The sequence below is a fragment of the Nipponia nippon genome, unplaced genomic scaffold (assembly GCF_047370975.1).
Source record: "Nipponia nippon isolate SJK-2023a ecotype South Korea unplaced genomic scaffold, ASM4737097v1 scaffold_4, whole genome shotgun sequence".
In the NCBI taxonomy this organism is placed as follows: Eukaryota; Metazoa; Chordata; class Aves; order Pelecaniformes; family Threskiornithidae; genus Nipponia; species Nipponia nippon.
This window is the reverse complement of record NW_028262358.1, coordinates 33,571,469-33,589,774: the sequence shown is the minus strand read 5'-3', so window position 1 is coordinate 33,589,774 and position 18,306 is coordinate 33,571,469. Positions and strand designations below refer to the sequence as shown.

Here is an 18,306-nt window from a genome sequence, read left to right as displayed (position 1 = left end):
TCCTGTGCTTGCCATGGGTCTCGCTTGCCTTACAGTATATTAGTCTAGTGCTTGTTAGTGGCTTTTTGCTTTCGCTGCTTGCTGTACTGCTTATCATATGACTCTGCTGTGCTTGGGAACATTTTGATAACAGCAATGGTGATGCACCTTGCCTGGCAGATGGCCAGGGCATCGCTGCTCTTTCTGTGCTGCTGTACTGGACAGGCTGGAACTCCAGTGTGAACTCAAGTGTAAGGGACTGTGGCCTGTGAATGAGTCCATGCAGGAGCAGGACATCCCAAAGCCTCTGTGGCTATGGATGAGTCCATGCCAGAGCAGGTATACCTCGAAGCATCTGTGGCCGTGGTTATGTCTGTGCCACAACAGGTGTACCTCTGAAGGGATTGTGGCTCAAGGATAAGTCCATGCTGGAGAAGGTACACCTCGGAGCATCTGTGGCTCTGCATAAGGTCATGCTGGAGCACTTCAAAGCAATGTGGCCGTGGATAAGCCCACGACAGAGCAGGTACACCCCTGGAGGGACCGCAGCCATGGGTAGGGCCATGTTGGAGCAGGTATACCCCTGAAGAGACTGTGGCTCATAGATAAGGCTCCACTTGGAGCAGGTACAACCTTAGGGGACTGCAGTCTGTGGATAAATCCAAGCCAGAGCAGGGACAAGGGGAGGAGTTCATTTCAGTGTTAAACCTTATGGTCTGGTCCAAAGAGACCAGGGGTAGAGATTGTAATGGAAATACCTTTGAATTGTAACCTGGGATTTGAGTTGCATTTTATGGGAATTACTGTAGCGGGAACCACCTGAACCAATGGAGGACAAGCCTTAGAAGAAGCAGTGCAAGTGCAGCAGTGACCCAGCCGAGCTGGCTTTGGTGCCCAATAACTCCACACAACACACCACCTTTCCTGTCCTGAGTGACCACCATAACAGATGGAGCCCAAAGTCATGGACGAAATGAACTCAGTGGATATTTTGTAGACATTTGTGGACATTTTACAGACATTTTACAGGGATGGTCCGTAGGCTAGAGGAATGATATCTGTATATTATATCAAAGGATGGGAACAGGGGTGGTGGTTAATGAGGACGTATTGGATACTGTGGGACCTGAGCATGACGTAAATGGTACGGAATAAGGAGTGAAGAATGTGCTGGTTTTGGGTTAAACCATGATGTAGGAGTAGCTTAAGGCATAAATGTGGACTGCCTGACATCCTGAAATTGTCTGTTGTGTAAGTTCTGGTACCACTGAAAAAGCAAGTTTATTATAAGGACCCACACAATAGCAGCGCTACTGTAACTGAGAATCTGGTCACCAGTTTAACTGTAGGTGATCTCTGAACTAGTCTGGGAACCAGGAATTGCATTACTGAACTTCTCAGTTCTACATTTTCTGTACCACTAAACATACAGATGAAGGTTGGTACCAGCCACATAAGTTTTGACATTTATGGCCCTTAGGAGTTTCTTGGTATTGGATTTCCTTCCTTCATTGGAATAATTAGAATTTTGCTATACTGGGATCTGCTATAGCAATAGCAATAATATTTCTTGAAACGTTTGAGTGATTCTCCTACACGAAGCATCTAGGGTCTCCTGCCAAGTTAACTTATATGTGAGAGGTTTTCATTTTCCTGTTTCCCTCAGATGGGAGTAATGATCACCTAAATCTGCTCCAAAGAAAACGGGCATATATGTCATTACTAATTAAAAAAGGAGACTTTTTTAAAAATCAATTTTTAATTACTGTTCAATTTTGAGTAGAACTGAGCATCCATTTCACTGGGAATTACAGGTGTTTGTCACAATATAATAAAGTAATTGCTCTTACATGTGTTAAATATTTAGTATTTATTACTTAGAATTTCTTACTGACTTTATCACCTTATAAATTTGAATCATAAATACTTTATAAAGTTTTAAAGAACCCTGTACATATAATTTATAATATTAACTTATGTAATATATAGTGAGTAGTTAAATTGAGAAAAACCCAAATAGTGTGATTTTCTTTTGATATGGTTTTAATTTGAATGTACTGTGTTTTAATAGAAAAAGTCAAATATCTTGGCAAGTCCAGAAGGTAAAGCAGTTGTTCGATTATACAACAGAATTGCCTGTGTATTGGTGGAATTTGAGGTAGTCTATCATAATGCGTGGATGAAGGAAATTTCAGAATTACAGTATCGTAAGTAATTAAATATGTAATTTAACTGTTATTGAATGCTAAGTTAACACAAATCAAAGCAGATAATTTTTAAGCCTCATTTACCCTTAAAATGTGCAAATTAATCATGATCCAATAAGCAGGCCTAATAAATACAAATCTTTGTCCCTTACTGACCTTGAAACTTCGTCTTGATGCAGAAGATTGCAGATTTGGTACACTCTTTGACAGATGACTGGAAACAGTAATGAAACAAATTTAAGGCACACAGTTGTTCATTTTTGTATTCAAGTTCTTTATGTATACCATTTAGTAATTCTTCCTGTTTTCTTTCCACTATAATAATTTATACAGTTGTATTATCCCAGTCCCTCTCAGGACAAGTATTATGTTATGCCTAGAAAAAAGTTTGATAATCAAGCTTTATCATTTTAAGATTAAATGAGAGTCGAAGTTTGGAAAAAAAAAAAAAGCTGAGAAGATTTTTTCGTGTAAATTGTAGACACTCTGTGAGCTTCAAAACTAGGAGTAGATCTATAAGAATAAAATCTTGTCATCACACAGTCAACAGAGGTTTTTGTGTTGCTGTTTGGGCTTTTATTTTGTTTTGGATTTTTGCAATATCACTATGTAAGCATTCATCCTCTGGATTAACAAATATCAGTAAGATACTGAGCATCTCAGAAGTGCTGTGTTTCCAGGTCCTTAGAAAATGAATTTGATAATTTTCTAACTTGAGCTAAGAAAAAACATGTCACAAATAAGACTGGATCTGATGCTTGTTTAGCTTAAGAAGAGAAAGGTTATATATGGCAGAAGACTAATACGGTGAAAGTCAGTTGTATATTTTCTTTAACTGAAAACGTGAAGCTATTTCACAAGTAACCATACATATTCAATCACTATACAGTAATATTAGAAATCTGTGTTCCATAATAATTTATATAACAGAAATAAACAATTGTTTGCCTTAGAAACTGATATAAAAATATCTTTACAGCCTTACAAGCCACAATATTTGCACGTCATCCTAAAACTGGGAAGCTCCTGGTTAATTTTGATCCCCAAATTCCAGAGATTGTCCGAGAGACCAAATGTATGATCAAGTTGGGTCTGGAAGTGCCGGAGCAAGCAAAAATCATAACAAAAATAGAAAATAACCTGAAGTCAAACAAGTTGCGTTTAGAGGTAAACTTAAAAATTATCATGGATGCTGTTTAAAAAAATAAAGAAGAACATGTGATTAACCATAGAAATTTTTCTATGGTTGAATATAGATTAAAGCTGGGTGTGAGGTAGTTTAAGGTAAATTTGTGAAATGCACAGGTGGACATAGATGATCTCATTTGAAAAACCTCTACTAACTGCTGTGTGGGGTAGTATATACTTAAATATAAGCATATATATTTCTCATACCCTGTGCCATGTTAAATATATTCTGGTGATGAAATAATTAGAGCTGTCCAAAACACGTTCACTCTCTGAAAATTGGTAAAATGCAGTGTTACAGAGTTTTTGAGAAGCAAAGATTGTAATTCTTCAGGCTTGGAAGACATGGTGAGCGACAAAAACATCAAGAATTTGGCAGGTTACCTGCCAGAGAAGTCAGATTTCTGATACTCGTTGTAGTATTTGCTATTGTTGCAGTATTTAGAGAAGTTTGTATCTTAAGGATGAGGTGTACCGTACAAGATTTGCGTGTGCATGTGTGTAAGGTGTAAGACAAGAGGATATTTTATGACTGAGTTTATATGTGACTTTAATTATCTAAAGCATATGATACTTAATTTCAAGAAGGTATTGCAACTTATAGTCACTAAAGCTCAAACTGTCTTCAGCTCTAGAGAAAGATGATACTTTGGCTTCGTGCATAAAAACTAGGAATGTGTTGCATGAAGGCTGCTTTCATTCTTCCTTGTGTAGCATGATACAGATTCATTACATTCCAGAAATGATATACATAAGTATGTAATGTTTGTGTAAAATTCTACGCTTGTTTCCAAATGTAGTTGTGTAATGCTTTCCATGTTTTTTCTGATTATTTGATTGTTTGCTTCAGTAAAGAAAGCACTTAAAATATTATTCTTGATACTACTCTTTCTAATAATTAACAGAGTCTTCTCCAATGTTACGAAGATTTGTGTCAAGAAACACCAATGATTTTTGTAAATCTAATGGCACCAAAAATGAAAAAGGTTGGTATTGCTAAATGCACTTCAGTATACTTCAGAAGAAATTAGAATAACTTAATAGTTTATAATTTTAAAATATTTAGATGGATCTGCATGTAGTGAACTTAATGAATTTTACTAAAACCTTTAAGACCAAAAATTTGCTCTTTGCATCCCTCATACAGTGCTCAAATATTGTGTATAACGGTAGAATAATCTTAGTGCCTATGAGATGTAAACCCAGTAGAACAAAGAATGTGGACTTTGCGAGTCTATTTATCTACACAAATCTCTGGCTTTGACATTGAAGTAAATTGTCACTTATTTCAGTTTTAGAGGATTTTATGGGAAGTTGTGCTTTTCATTTAGCTGAAATACTAAATGTCATGCTTGTCTTTGCTTGATGAGAATTATTAGCCTTGTGAATTGAGTCAGTCTCTTCAGTGATGTAGAAAGGTTATATACTACACTAAAGGTACAGTTTTATTGGAGATGCAGAATGTCTGTCCTACAAGCCATTTTGTTTTTCCAGACACTTGCAAGTGTACGTATGTGGTTGTTCTAAGTAACACTGCCCTTTTTGATTGTAAATAGTAACATCAGAAGATTGCAGACTTTGCATAAGTTTGTGTAACTACATAGTTGGCATGTGCTGAAGTGTGAGAAACAAAACACTTGTCCTTGCTCTGAAGAGTTAAATAATAAAAGACAAAGAGATAAAGTGATGGTAGTCTTCACTTCAGTGATACTAGTGTAAATATGATTATATCGTAGAGGGAATCGTAAACCTCTGTATTTTAGAGGAAACAACTGGCAAAAGAGAAGGATGAGTATCATACAAACAACAGAAAATGAAAATGTTTTTTGAAGAAGGGACAGATGTCTTTGGTGTATAGAAAGAAGAGAGGAAAGCACAAATCGAAAGATGGAATAAGACAGTCTGGCCTATGGCTACATTGGTGCCATAATTTGACAGCAACTCATGTAGAGCCTTAAACCATTTCTAGATTGGCTATGTTGGTTACCAGTAACAGTACCATCCCAGAATTGTGGAGTTAACTATCTTCCCCCAAACCATATATATTAAGGTGATAGTAATGGCTATATTTTCAAATAGCTGTGTGTCTATATGAGCTGAATTCATTGTTTTATCTGTGATATAGACATAGCGAAAAGAAACATTAGAATGAAGAGAGTGGATGAAGTCCAGGCAGTGACTTGGTAAATGTCAAGATGAAAGAGCAGATATGATAGGTGGCTATTTAAAATTCAATATGAGTGGAATCGGTTCAAAGTTTCTCAGCAATTAAGCAAAATTAAATTTATGTCACTTCAAGCATGATGAGGATGGCAAAATTTAAAATTGTGGTGGCTGTATAACCTGGGAATCAGTGAGAAGTTTTGGAGTGCTAGGCAAAAATTTCAGGGGAGCTTTGTGAGAGAGTTTGGCAAAGTTGGTTTTCCTAGCCTGGTGGTAGTATAAAATTTCCTGAGAGCCCCATCTCCTTCGAAGGTACAGGATCTGCAATGAAGGAAGGACCTTGTTGTAGATCATACAGTGACAGGGAAATGAGCTGATTTCAGCTTCGTGCTGAACATCTTGGTGGTGACAAATCCAGATGAAACAGACCATGGAGAACCAAGAATTCAGTAAGGGAAACAGTAAGGAAGAGAGGATTTTTAAAATCAGCATTGAGGCTATAAAAAAATTTGGAGAGGATCAGTGTGATTCAAAAAGGGACAAATTAAAAATGTCATTAGATAGATACATGAGTTTGAAAGACAAGTAATTATGCTGTTGAGGGTGGTCAAAATACATGTTAAAGGACAAATTGTAAGATTGATAGCGGACTTGGTTTTAGTTTCAGGAAGTAGTGGGAACCACTAAAAGACATTATCCAGGAGAACAGGAAGGGGAAGATCTTTGCTGAGCATGTACACTTGACAGTTGTAGACAGAGGCTATAGTATGCACTACCCTCCCCTTCCCCAATATTGCATGAATTAATTTGTTGTTTTCCTTGAAAACTTGTAGCCTTCCTTGCAAAACTTAGACACAACTTTCTTTCATCAGTGACGTTACTGATTCTAATAATAATGGCATTTGTTTTAAATTATGTTTCTTTTTTTTTAATCTATCAAATTATATTTTTATGCTTAGATGGAAGCTGTATTGAGGCAAGGACTTACCATGTTGACTTGGTCATCTGTGACATTGGAAAGTTTCTTTCAAGAGGCTGACCAAGTTCTGTATATATTTAAACAATTTTTGAAAAAGGTATACACTTGATCACTATATAAATGAAATGACAGTTTATAGAAATTATTTCCAGTACATGGCTCTTCATACTGGAAATTAATCTGTACTTATTTTTGTACCACTTGAAATACATAGAAATTTTGTTTACTTATTAAAGTATGTTCTTTTTTGAAGAATGATATACTCAATGATTCACTCCCATTAATACCCTCAAATGTTTGATCTTTGCTTCTGTTCTTGCAGTAGAATATAATTCCACTTGGTGTCCTCAGATTCTGTGACTACCAATCTACTTTTCAGAGTCAACCTCTGCTTCTCTTTGAGTGCTTGTCCATGAGTGCAGTTGCACACAAGATACCTCCGTGTAAACATTGTCCAGTGGAGAACTTCTTAGCATTAACTGTATTCATAGCAGGCATGCTGTGAAACCGTCTCCTCTTTGTGCAGTGCATAAAATAATGAAGGGGAGCATGCTTTTCCCTCAGATCTCTGCATGCTGACTGAGTCTGTGCTTTTTTCCTCTCAGTGTTTGCCACATAATTTCTGGATTCTTTTGATTCTTGAGGACCTGTGTTCGTTCTTTTTTTTTCTCAAGACTTTACCTTGATAGTCAGATCATACTTCTGGCTTGATGGTTGAAGTCTATGGCTATGATCTCTTCTACCAATATCATAAATTTTGTCTCCTGTGGTAGGAGATTGTTAGTCACTGGTGGGTATATCCACTTACTTTTCTATATGGCAGAAAAACATAATTATGATCAAGTGCTCTGTTTGCCACTGAAACGAAAGCTGAAAAGAAGATTGACTATGTAAGAACTTAACAGTTCTCTGAGCCTGATTATATCTGAAATAACCATTTCTTTTGTAGGTACACTCTATTTTCCTTAAATATGTAGGTTGTGAGACTATATTTAGCCATTGTAAATATCCCCTCAATCACCATGAGGCATTTCTGTGTTTCCTTTTTTCTCTGCTTCTCTCATCTTGAGGTCTTTTGTGTAGGTGCTTTTACCCCAGTTTTTTTTTTCTGTTGTGACTCACTTTCTTAGAAGATTTTCTACTATGTAATGTTCTTGCATTTTCACTGGGTAGAGAGATACAATTTTTGTTTTTCCGTAAAACGTTGTATACCTGTTAGAACTCTATAAAATAGAATATATTATGCTTTAAAGATAAATGTACGGTATTAATATGATTTTCTCTTTTTAGGTTAATGATTTAAGTGAAGTGCGGATTGATTTAATATTAAAAGAAATATCAAATACTCTTTTAATTCTCTTACCAGTAGATGGTTCTATCAAAGTAGAGGATATGTTGACCTGCAATGAGGTGCGTGCCACTTTACATCTTTGAACTTGAATTCTTGAGCATGTTAGAAACAATGCCTTAGTAAATTAATATAAAACTAGAAAGGAATTCTTCTCACTGTAGAAATACAGATTTTTTTTTTTTAATTAAAATATTTTGGTTAAAATATTTTATATGAAGATAAATTGGTTCTTAGGTATTTGAGATACTTAAGCTGTAGTATTTCATAGATAATTTTTATTTATTTAACTGCTTCACAATTAGATGAGATTTTTTTTTTGTATGAAGATACTCAGACATATGCAGCCTTTTTTTCCCCTGTTTTTTCCAAACTGTTTTTTTTAAAGGAGAAGGCAAAAAATACTTTCCAACAAATATATTTGAGAATTCGAAAGTTTTCTTGATCCCAAATGAGGCTAAAAATGTATCTAGTTAGTTAATAGTGCAAGTAAATAAAATTGTTAAGGACAGTTGAAAGAGTATTTGGGTAATTTCAGATTCAGACTGTGACCTCCCTTTAATATTCAGGGTTTTCTTCTGGCCCTTAAATATACCATTGCATTTCAAAAATGGAAATGTAAAAAAAAGCATTAAAATTAAAAATATAGTGATAATATAACAAAGATTTTTATAATTTGAAAAAAGATTTTGGGTTTGGTTTCTCAGTTTTCTTTTAACAATGTTGCTGTTTCATTGAAATAGTCTCAGTCTGAAGAATGCAATATTGAGGGAAATGTTTTGGCTCTCCATGAAGAGGAACAGTAATAAGATAATCAGTGATACTAAGATAATTCATTGATATTTTTATTTAACAGACTTACACTAAAGAATGTGCTGAGTTATTGAATCACAAAAGCATGCAGATTGAAGATGCTGTTCAAGAACTAATATCTGTATTTGAAAAGAATTATGAAATTAAGCATTCTAAGAAAACCTCAGAAAAACATGCATTACCAGGTAATGTTGATTATTTAAATAAAAATTTCTGTCTCTAGTTCTGTAGATTTAGCTAGTACATATCAAAATTGAATTGTTTTAGCTAATTGTCTTCAGACTTCTCCCTCCAACTACAGTTTCACAGTTTCATCTGTGTCACAGTTCTGCCTTCATTTACCACTGTTAAACCAAACCACGAGGCTATGAAATACAGACGTAATTCAGTATTGGTGGAGTTTCTAGAACTAAACTCTGTCCTTCTGTTTAGATTACCAAAGTATTTGCTCTAGAGGAAGAATGTTATGGTTCCATTTCTCTTAGTCATTCATTATAACTTTTTTTTTTCCCCCCTTCGTAAGTGAAATACAGTGTTCCTCTCAGCTATGTCAGGTATTTGGTACTGTCCCTCTCTTTGTGATTTTTCTGCCACAGTAGAATTCTATTTCAAATACCAGTGCTTTACTGGTTGATCAGTTTAAATTAGTACAGTCAATTGCCTATCAACTACTAATGTACGAGGCTCACAGATGATCAATATGGCTGGTTCCCACTGCTCTGGGGTGTGTTATGAAGATTTTAGGAGGTCCTGTACCATTATAGGTGAAATAGTTTATAGTTGGAGGAAAATATTCTGTTTTAAGGAAAAATGTATTTTGAGGCTTAATCAATAATGGAGCTCCTTTTCTTACAGAGGACTTTTTCCTTCTGGGTTCAGTTTCCTCCAGGTATAGAGGCATGGTCAGGGTCAATACTCCAGGTAGTTCAATATGATGCGACCAGAAAAAAACTGATGAAAAGATACTTCTCTGTATTTTGTTAAATTATTTATATTGATTTTTTTTTTTTTTTGCCTTTTCCAGCTGATATATCCATGTCTGCCTACCTGTCTTTAATAACATATTTGTAGTGCTTGGTGCTTGTTAGGCTGAGGCTTATAGGCTGGGCTCTTAACCAGATTTCTGGTGTGAAAAAAATGGTGTGAAATAAAACCAATTAGTTGACCCAGGTACTACTAAAATAAAAAACAATGTTGTTTTGCCTGTAAAGAGCAGGGACAGCATGCTTCAAAGCAGAACACAATGTTCAGTTCACAAAAAATACATGTTTTTTTTAAATTTACAGTAAAAGAAAAACATATAGTGTTTGGAAATAATGAACAGGAGAGAGAAAATACTTCTGCAGCTCTTCGTGGTGATAAAAGCAAGGGCAATGATAAAGAAGATGAGTTTAAAAAGGTATTTTGTGACAAGAAGGGAGGTTTTTTTCAGACTGATCAGTTTAGTAAACAGTATCTTGAGTTTTGGTAGCTGGATATCCGTGTTGGAGAAAGATATCACATTGAGATATCAAACGTCATGTAAAAATGATGAAATAGCTTCCCTGCAAAGTGAGTTTAAGATGGATTTTAGCTTTCGAAAGTATATTCCATGTTATTCCAGTTACCACGTTTATTAAACAAATTCTTGATATGTGAGTGGTAAGTGTAAAAGTTTGGAGAGAATATTGTGCTTAAGCTGTAACACAGGCTTTCCTTCTTGGGTGGGCAGAAACATTCATCCTTTCTATTCTCTTCCAACTTCACCAAAAAAAAGATCACCTTCCTTTGTACTTTTTCCTTGAACAATACAATCTCTTCATATTCAGCAGAGAAGGGAAGTGGAAGTAAAGAACAAAGACTCACAAACTTGCAAGCACAGATGCAATAATGTTGCAAGGTTGTATTCTGTTGTTTTGTGCTAGTGATCATTACATGTTGCTGTATTTTTATGTTCTTCTTAATCCAGTACAGTCAGATTTTACTGTATTTGTCTCTTATTTGAAAAGGGTACATATGCACCAATATTCTTGTATGATTGATGGTGTTTGTTTTTTAATACGGAGAGCTTTTCTGAAGGAGTATGAGACTTCAGCCATATCTCAGTATTCTGTGTCTGAATAAGACAAATTGAGTTTCCTCAGATGCTATATTCTCCTTTTCACACAGCTTTTACTTATTTACTTACAACCTATTTTTCTCTCAACTTCTCCCCTTGTGTTTCTCATGTAGCTTACAGCATGAATTCCTTCAGACAAGAACTAATACATGTGACTTAAAACCTTTTGAAATAGTCTTCAGGTTTCTGTCTGAATACAATACTAAATAATGTATGTTTTACTTATTACAGAAATGTAAAGAGATGGTTGCCTATTTCAGTCACCAGCTGCTAGACAGCCTCCAGAAAGCCACCCGACTGTCTTTGGATAGTCTTAAAAAAAGAATATTTGTTTCCAAGTAAGTTACAAACAAAAGATTCCTTCAATAGTATTATCAGAACAAAGTTATTTCTGTGTTAATAGAATAATACAAATATACGTACATGTAATGATACTTGCACGTGCATCATTAGTCGAACAGTTCCAGACCTCTTGGCCCTTTTAGCTCAAGCAAAACCTAGAGAGCATCCACTTTTTGTTGCACTGATGCTTTGGGCCCACACTTTTCTTTTATGCTTTAATTCTTTATGTTGTAAGTTATAGTCTAAGCGCTTTGTTTTGTGCAGAAAATGAAGTTGTTTCCCCTCTGCCTGTACCCTTTTGGTTTTATTCCCATATATTTCCCTTGGGATTGCTTTCAAGATGCTGTTAGTACAATTTATTGTCCAGCACAAATGACTAGAACTTAAATGACCATTCTAGGTCATATATGTCAGTGTGCCCATATGTTCATCTCATTTCAGATTGGGTCATGTATTTATCATTTTGCACTAGGTTGTCATCTTTGAAACTTTTTTCTGTTCTGTTGAATATTTATGTAAAATGTAATGAGGCAACTTTTACTCTTGATAGCTTGTTGCATGAAATGGTCAGTAAAACCTTCTTATGCCCTAATCAAAACACTGGCAGAGTTCCATCATTCTTAAATTGAGAGATTAAAATCCAGAATGAGAAAATATTCTGGATAAAAAATTCTGAAAGCAATGTCTAGATCCAAGGTAACCTTTGTCTGAATGATGAGCTCTGGCTGTTATTTTTACCCTTTAAACAAGAAGCTTCTGTAAGTTTTGTCAAGTAGTTCATAACTGAATGTGAAAATTCTCCATGAGGGTTTGTCCAAAAAAGCTAGCTCAAGATTATATTTCTAAGATAATTTGAGGGGCTTTCATGGTGAAGTATTTATGACATGTTTCAAAATTATTTTCAGCAAAACTACATTTGGGAGAACAAAGTTTTCTGTTTGTCCAAGCAAATCTGAAGAGGTAGCTTTTCTACAAGCAGAAGTACACCTTGCTATTCCCAATGTGGTAAGTTATGTGGCATATAGGTAAGGTAAAATACACTGTCTTATAGTGATCTCTGCATTTGCTCAAGCGCAGGATGTGTGCACGGTTCTACTGAACCAGCATCCATTCCAAAGGAGAACAGTTGCTTAGGCCTTTCAGTGCATGGAGAGCACTGACGAAATATGCTCACAGTCCCAGTGTTCCTGGTTTCTCTCTTAGTGGTACTTGCAGAACCTGGCCTTTTATTGTTCCTGTGTGTTTCAATTATATTGCAATCTGTTCATCAGCATTCTTTGGAGAATGTAGCAGTTCCATTGCTGGAATAGGTCTTTCATGTTTGTTTTTTATTTTAACTAGTTTGTTCCTTCTGTGATTTAAATCCTTTGTTGAAAAAAGTAATGAACATGATCTTTGCTCAGTTTGGCTTTAGTCATCTCAATAGGAAGTAAGATGACCAGAAGGAAAAACACTGAACAAAACCGAGAAGATTTAAAACCAATAAAAGAACTGTAGATTTTGGTGTGCAGAGAACAAAAAGGCAGCTTGATTGCAAAGAATTAATAAATGCATCTGTTTTCCTTTTGTAGAATAAGATAACTCTGTGTCAGCAATATGTATCGTATTCTATTTTATATATGAGAAGGTAACAATATTATCCCATTGTCTTACAAAGATTAAAAGTTTTGTATTCATGAAATTATAATGAAAGAAAGGTTCTGTTCTAAGGTGATATTCCTTTGACATTAAACCTGTGTTCATATTGGCATTCTGTTGTACATTCACGCTGTGTGTACACGATACATAAGATCTGCCAAAGTGTAGAATTTTTACCTTGTTGATATCTGTATAAGCATAAAGCCCCAAACTCCACCCACTGCGGAGGGAAGTGCATCTATCTTTCAAGTCCTCTGGAATGCTTGGCTGATCCAGGGCAGTAATCAAGTAATGCTGGGTGAAATACCACTTTGCTAATGCTAATAGGATTTTGCAAGATCCTTGTTTTTATGCATGCAACTGCTCAATATGTGAAATTGATCTATAAAACATCAGAGTCACTGTTAAGCAATTTATGTCCCGGTTCTGAACCGCTCCTGTGGATGATTTCATCATTTCAAAATAATGGCTTGCACGTGAAAGCTATAAGATGATGTTCTAAGGGCTATATCTGAGGATTGAGCGTATCTCAAAAGTGATCTTTCTTCTTAAGTTTAACAAGAAATACTATTTTTCTATTCTTTCCTGGATCACTCTCAGGTTATTCCTCCTGCTCAGTATTTTGGAGAAACTGATGTGTGCCTTTACTCCACCTTATCCTACATAGAATTATTTTCAAACAAGGAATTAGAATTATTGCTGCCAATATAGTCCAAAAAGTTTTGGGTTTGGGACTTTAGGGCTGTCTGTATACTACTAAATAAAACAGGCTAGAGGCTGTTCTTTGACCTCAAAGTGAGCTGACCTGAAAGTGTATCTACAGTAGTAAATGCTTTTCTTCCTGAATCCAGGAGTTTGCATTCAAAATGTGTGTTAGGAATAGCCCCTGTCATGTTTTATGCACCAAACTGTGCCTGAATTTTTTCTGGCATCATCCCAAACTATGCTAAGGGAGCATACTAGCATTTATACAGTGTGGATGATGGCAGACCAGAGCCTGTGTTTTGACCCTATTCTGTTTGCTAGTTGTTCTTGTTCAGATCAGGAATCCTTGTTTTCCTTTCAGTTCTTTTTATCATACACTCTGGTAGTTGAATATGAGTTCTTTTCCTTTTCTGACTGGGGTATTAGATTGCTCTCAGAATTATGGTGCAAAATCCTTGCCAAATATACAAGTTGAGTTCTCCAGGGCTACTGCATGGACTTCCATTAATTTACTAAACACTGGGCTCTTGCAAAAGTTTCTGAGGTAATGCTTTTTTTTGGGGGGGTGGGATAAAAAAAAATTCAGTATTTATTCAACTAGGACCTTTGACACTTCGATCTAGGTGATTTTGTTTGCCTGGAGTTACCCGCAGTGTGAGTATACGTATAGATAAGCAATTAGAAGGAGATCTTATATAGTTGTAAATCTTTAAAACGAGCTGTCTGCACATATTTTTATGACCATCCCTCTTACAACTCACTCTCACAGAATTTAGGATCCAGTGGTTAAGAGCAACAGAGAGGAGGATCTTGGCCTGCAATTTTTAGTGCTTTATGATTCTAGAATGAAGGAAACAAGGCTTGTAATGTATTCCCACACACTGTAAAAAGTCATTATAAAAAAGCTGTTTAAAATGTTGTAGGAATTGTAAAAATAATTGTAAAAACCCAATAAATCTATCTACTTATACACTTGCTTGTCATTTTGCCCACAGTATGGCTGCACAAATAGATAGCAGGTCAGTACAGTATGTTTCATTTCTTTAGAGGCAGTTCTGAGCCAGACAAAAATCTTAAAGTTACATTTTCTATCTTCTCTTCTGGGGCAAGTTCCGCAATTCACTATGAGTGGAGTAAAACTGAGGTCTTAGAAAATGACAATCAATCAATCAGTTGCATTTATTTCAACAATATTTCAACTGTTTTAAATAGGTAATGGTTCCTAGTTTAGACGATATACAGCAAGCCATCAATCGCATGTTTCAGTTAATATTGGAAGTAAGTCGTGGAGTTGCTCAGTGGGGACAGAGACATTTGCAAAAATCTAGTTTAAGAGCAGAATCAGGCACACAGCAAGTATCTCCAGCAGGCTTTGGATCACCAGGAAAAATAGCCAAAAAAGGGGAAAGTAAGTATTTTTTTTTCTTACTTCAAATTTTTACTTTAATAAAAACACCATATATAAATATTTGTGAATAAGCTCACTTTTCTTCAAAGAGGCCAACTGTGGATTATCTTGAATTAATTTGTTGGGTTTATTTTGATTTAATTAGCTGTATTTTTGAGAAATAGCTTTTCAGGCTTACGTGTGCACTAGAACTCTGAGAAATAGTAAGTAAAAAAATCTTGGAATAATTGCTAGATTCTGAATCTCCTATTTTATTCGAGGCAAAGTAAGCTTGTTAATTTATCTTTTTACCTACTTACTATGGAATGTAGCCATAAAGATATAGTTGAAACCATAAACAATGATTGTAGACTACCTCTCATTGGAATATTGAGATAGAACAAGAGCTAGTTTGATAATTAGATTTCAGTAAAGATTTTAATTGCTGTCTATATTCCTAGAATGGATTATAAAACACTTCAAGTGTTTGTTCATGTGAATATTCAGACTGTAGATAGACCTGCATCCATTTTAGTCAATACTTTTTTCCTTAATGTTTTTTCTAAGCATCTCTCCGTATGCTTGCAAGCATCCACAAAAGCTCAAATATATTTTTACCATCCAGTTCTCTTAGCTGCTTGGCTGAGCCAGTGATCTGCAATACAGTTGTATCTTTGTGGTGATTCCTTTGGAAAGTCTTTAACATCTTGGAAAGTTTTTCTTTTTGATAGTCCAGAGCTGGGACTTTATTCTTCTACGACTTTATTCTTCTACGACTTTATTCTTCTACGACTTTATTCTTCTACGACTTTATTCTTCTACGACTTTATTCTTCTACGACTTTATTCTTCTACTGTGCTTTGTATGATTTTAACCTTTTTAATGGGCTTCAAGCAGGGTTGCAGGAGACTGTCCTCATCAGACAGTCATAGCCTTTTCCTCTGCTGTGTCAAAATACAACGTGAGCAAGTAACCATTTTCATCACCTTTAAACTACTCAACAGCAACACCTGCAGGCGTATGTTCATGTTTGGCCAATGAGATCTATGGAGTACACTGGCAAGGATGGACCAATGTGAGACTTTGTTTCCAGTGACCAGATCCCTGAAAAGGTCTTCAGACTAAAAGAGAACTTGGAGTTGCATTAAATCCCCCCATGAAACAATATGTGTGGTGGGAAGAGTGGATTTTTCTTCTCCATTCTCTTAAATCATCTTCAAAATGCTCAGGCATTGTTATGACAGAAGGGGCTCATTAGATCTCAGGGATATCAGTGTCTATATTGACCCTCATTGTCTCAGCAATTCATCAAAGATGAAGGAGGGACATGATAAATTGCATTTAATTTCCTTCTATTTGAGCTTGCTTGTAGTTCTTAAAGGAGAACCCCTGGTTCAACATCAACAATGTAACTGGAGCAGCAGCTACCAGTCTCTAAACTGCCTTTGAAAGCATATTTGGAGGCAAGAGGTTTAGGAAAATCTCTAGATTGTCCTTTCTCTAGTTTTTTATTATTTTCTTTTTTCATTTTTTCTTTTTTCTTTTTCTTCTTCATTTAGTTCTATCCTCTTTCAGACAAGACTCAAAAGCCTGTGATATTAGCAGTTTGTAAGACAAGTGCAGCTCTAAAACGTGACAAACTCTACTTGTGCTCTCAATATGTGACTTGGCAAAGTTTCACATCTGTTTTGAAACCACTAAATAAAATAACAAGAAGTTATTTATTTGAAGCATGTGAGAGTTCAAGAAACTTACACTGTTTTGAGGGGTTTATACAATTAAAAAGCTTTAATTATATGAATATTTTTAAAAAATAAAATAACACAGAATGTTTATGAGGCCTTGTCATGTTCTAGTTACAATTAAATTACAGTGGGAAAAAGTGAAATTTGTGAATTAAGACGACTATTTTCTTTCCATTTGGAAACATTCACTCTAGATTGAATTTGCTGTAGCTGTATAGAGCCCGGCCTGAACTAGCACTTGGTACTTTCATATTAAGCAGTCAGATAGACATTTGAAGAAGGATATTCAGCCTTACTGAACAGCATCGTTGCTTAACTTGGCATGCATAGGTTTAGAAGAGAACTCTAACCAGACTTTTAATGGTTTATTCATTTACATATGATTTTATTTTACAGAAGGAGTTGAAGATGTTGTGATTGTCAGAAAGCTAAGAAATTTTTACTCAGGTGTTGCAGAACATGAAGATATTTCTAAACTAGTTGTGCTCCTCTCTTCTTCTGTGAATTCTATAAGAGAAGTAGCTAGTGAAGTTCTGCAGGACTTTCAGAAATATAAGGTGCTGTGGACAGAAGATAGAGATGCCAAAATTCAGGTGAGTTTAATGATGATTACCTACAGGACTGTTCTTCATTAATCTTATCTTTTGAAATCAAACACTGAGGAAAAAAATCAAGGAAAGAGATGTAGAAAACATATTAACAGCTGAATTCTTATTTTGTCTTTCAGTAGTAATAGTAGTATATTTCCTAAGCAGAAGTAATAGCATGCTACCTAATTTTTTGTGTTGGGGTTTGGCTTTTCCTGCTTCTGTGCCATTCTAGATACTGATAAACTGGTCCTTGTTTTAATTTTTGTTTGTGGAACTCTGGATTTCAAGCCACAAACTACCCCAGTCTGATATGTTGTATACCATGACCCATAGAAATTCCCACAGCAGCAGTGCTGATAATTGTGCACTAATTCTAAGTTGAATCCTCAAGTGTGGTAGAAAAATTTAGTGTCTACTATAACAAGAAAAAGTTAGTTTGCAGGAACTGGAGGTCTCTGGGACTTCTGCTTCAGAGTATTTCACACTGTCCTCTTACAAGAGAGTTTTAATTTAGAGTTTGAATTTAGAGGTTCAGTAGAAGAAAGTTGGCTTCTATATCTACTTTATTTAACCTTGGCTTAACTGAGTTTTCTATTCTTTTCTGTTTAATAGACTACATTATATACACATAGATCTGTGAATATCACATCACCTTGTTTTACTAGAGGAGCACTGGTATCTTTTGAGTGTCACAATGCAAGTTGTGTGGTTTATGTGGGCTAAAAACCCCCACTTTATATGCAGAGCCGAGAATTTACTATTAGTCTAATTAAAATTTTAAGTCTAGTCAAATAAATGTTATTAATTTGATCTAGTTACTACTGAAGAAAAGAATACTGCTACAGACAACGCCTCAATAATAATGCAGTTAAATTTTATACACACATGCCCTAGTTTCTACATTCTTTCTTTAGCACTATGCTAACCCTTCCACTGCCTGTCTGGGTACTGTTAGACAAAAGAACAGAAATGGGAAACAGCTTTCAGCATTTATTACTTGCCTATGCAATGTAGGCATATTGAATACAGCTCTTGTGTAACATTTCTGAAATGCAGCTTTTCAGAATCTCAGAACTTTCCTACACTTGAGTTCTGCTCATGGAACTACTTTGAAAATGTGTTTT

The 18,306-nt window shown here is 35.4% G+C and overlaps 1 protein-coding gene across 1 annotated transcript in view; it reads left to right on the top strand.

The window, feature by feature from the left end:
• The window catches only part of DNAH8 (dynein axonemal heavy chain 8), a 143,641-nt gene that overhangs the window by 21,137 nt on the left and 104,198 nt on the right, over positions 1–18,306 (top strand). Inside the window, exons 16-26 of the mRNA XM_087774061.1 lie at positions 2,051–2,186; positions 3,166–3,353; positions 4,280–4,360; positions 6,497–6,613; positions 7,807–7,926; positions 8,721–8,862; positions 9,964–10,076; positions 11,007–11,113; positions 12,065–12,122; positions 14,673–14,868; positions 16,989–17,185. Coding sequence (XP_087630187.1) covers positions 2,051–2,186; positions 3,166–3,353; positions 4,280–4,360; positions 6,497–6,613; positions 7,807–7,926; positions 8,721–8,862; positions 9,964–10,076; positions 11,007–11,113; positions 12,065–12,122; positions 14,673–14,868; positions 16,989–17,185 — 1,455 coding nt within the window. The remainder of the gene's footprint in view (positions 1–2,050; positions 2,187–3,165; positions 3,354–4,279; positions 4,361–6,496; positions 6,614–7,806; positions 7,927–8,720; positions 8,863–9,963; positions 10,077–11,006; positions 11,114–12,064; positions 12,123–14,672; positions 14,869–16,988; positions 17,186–18,306) is intronic.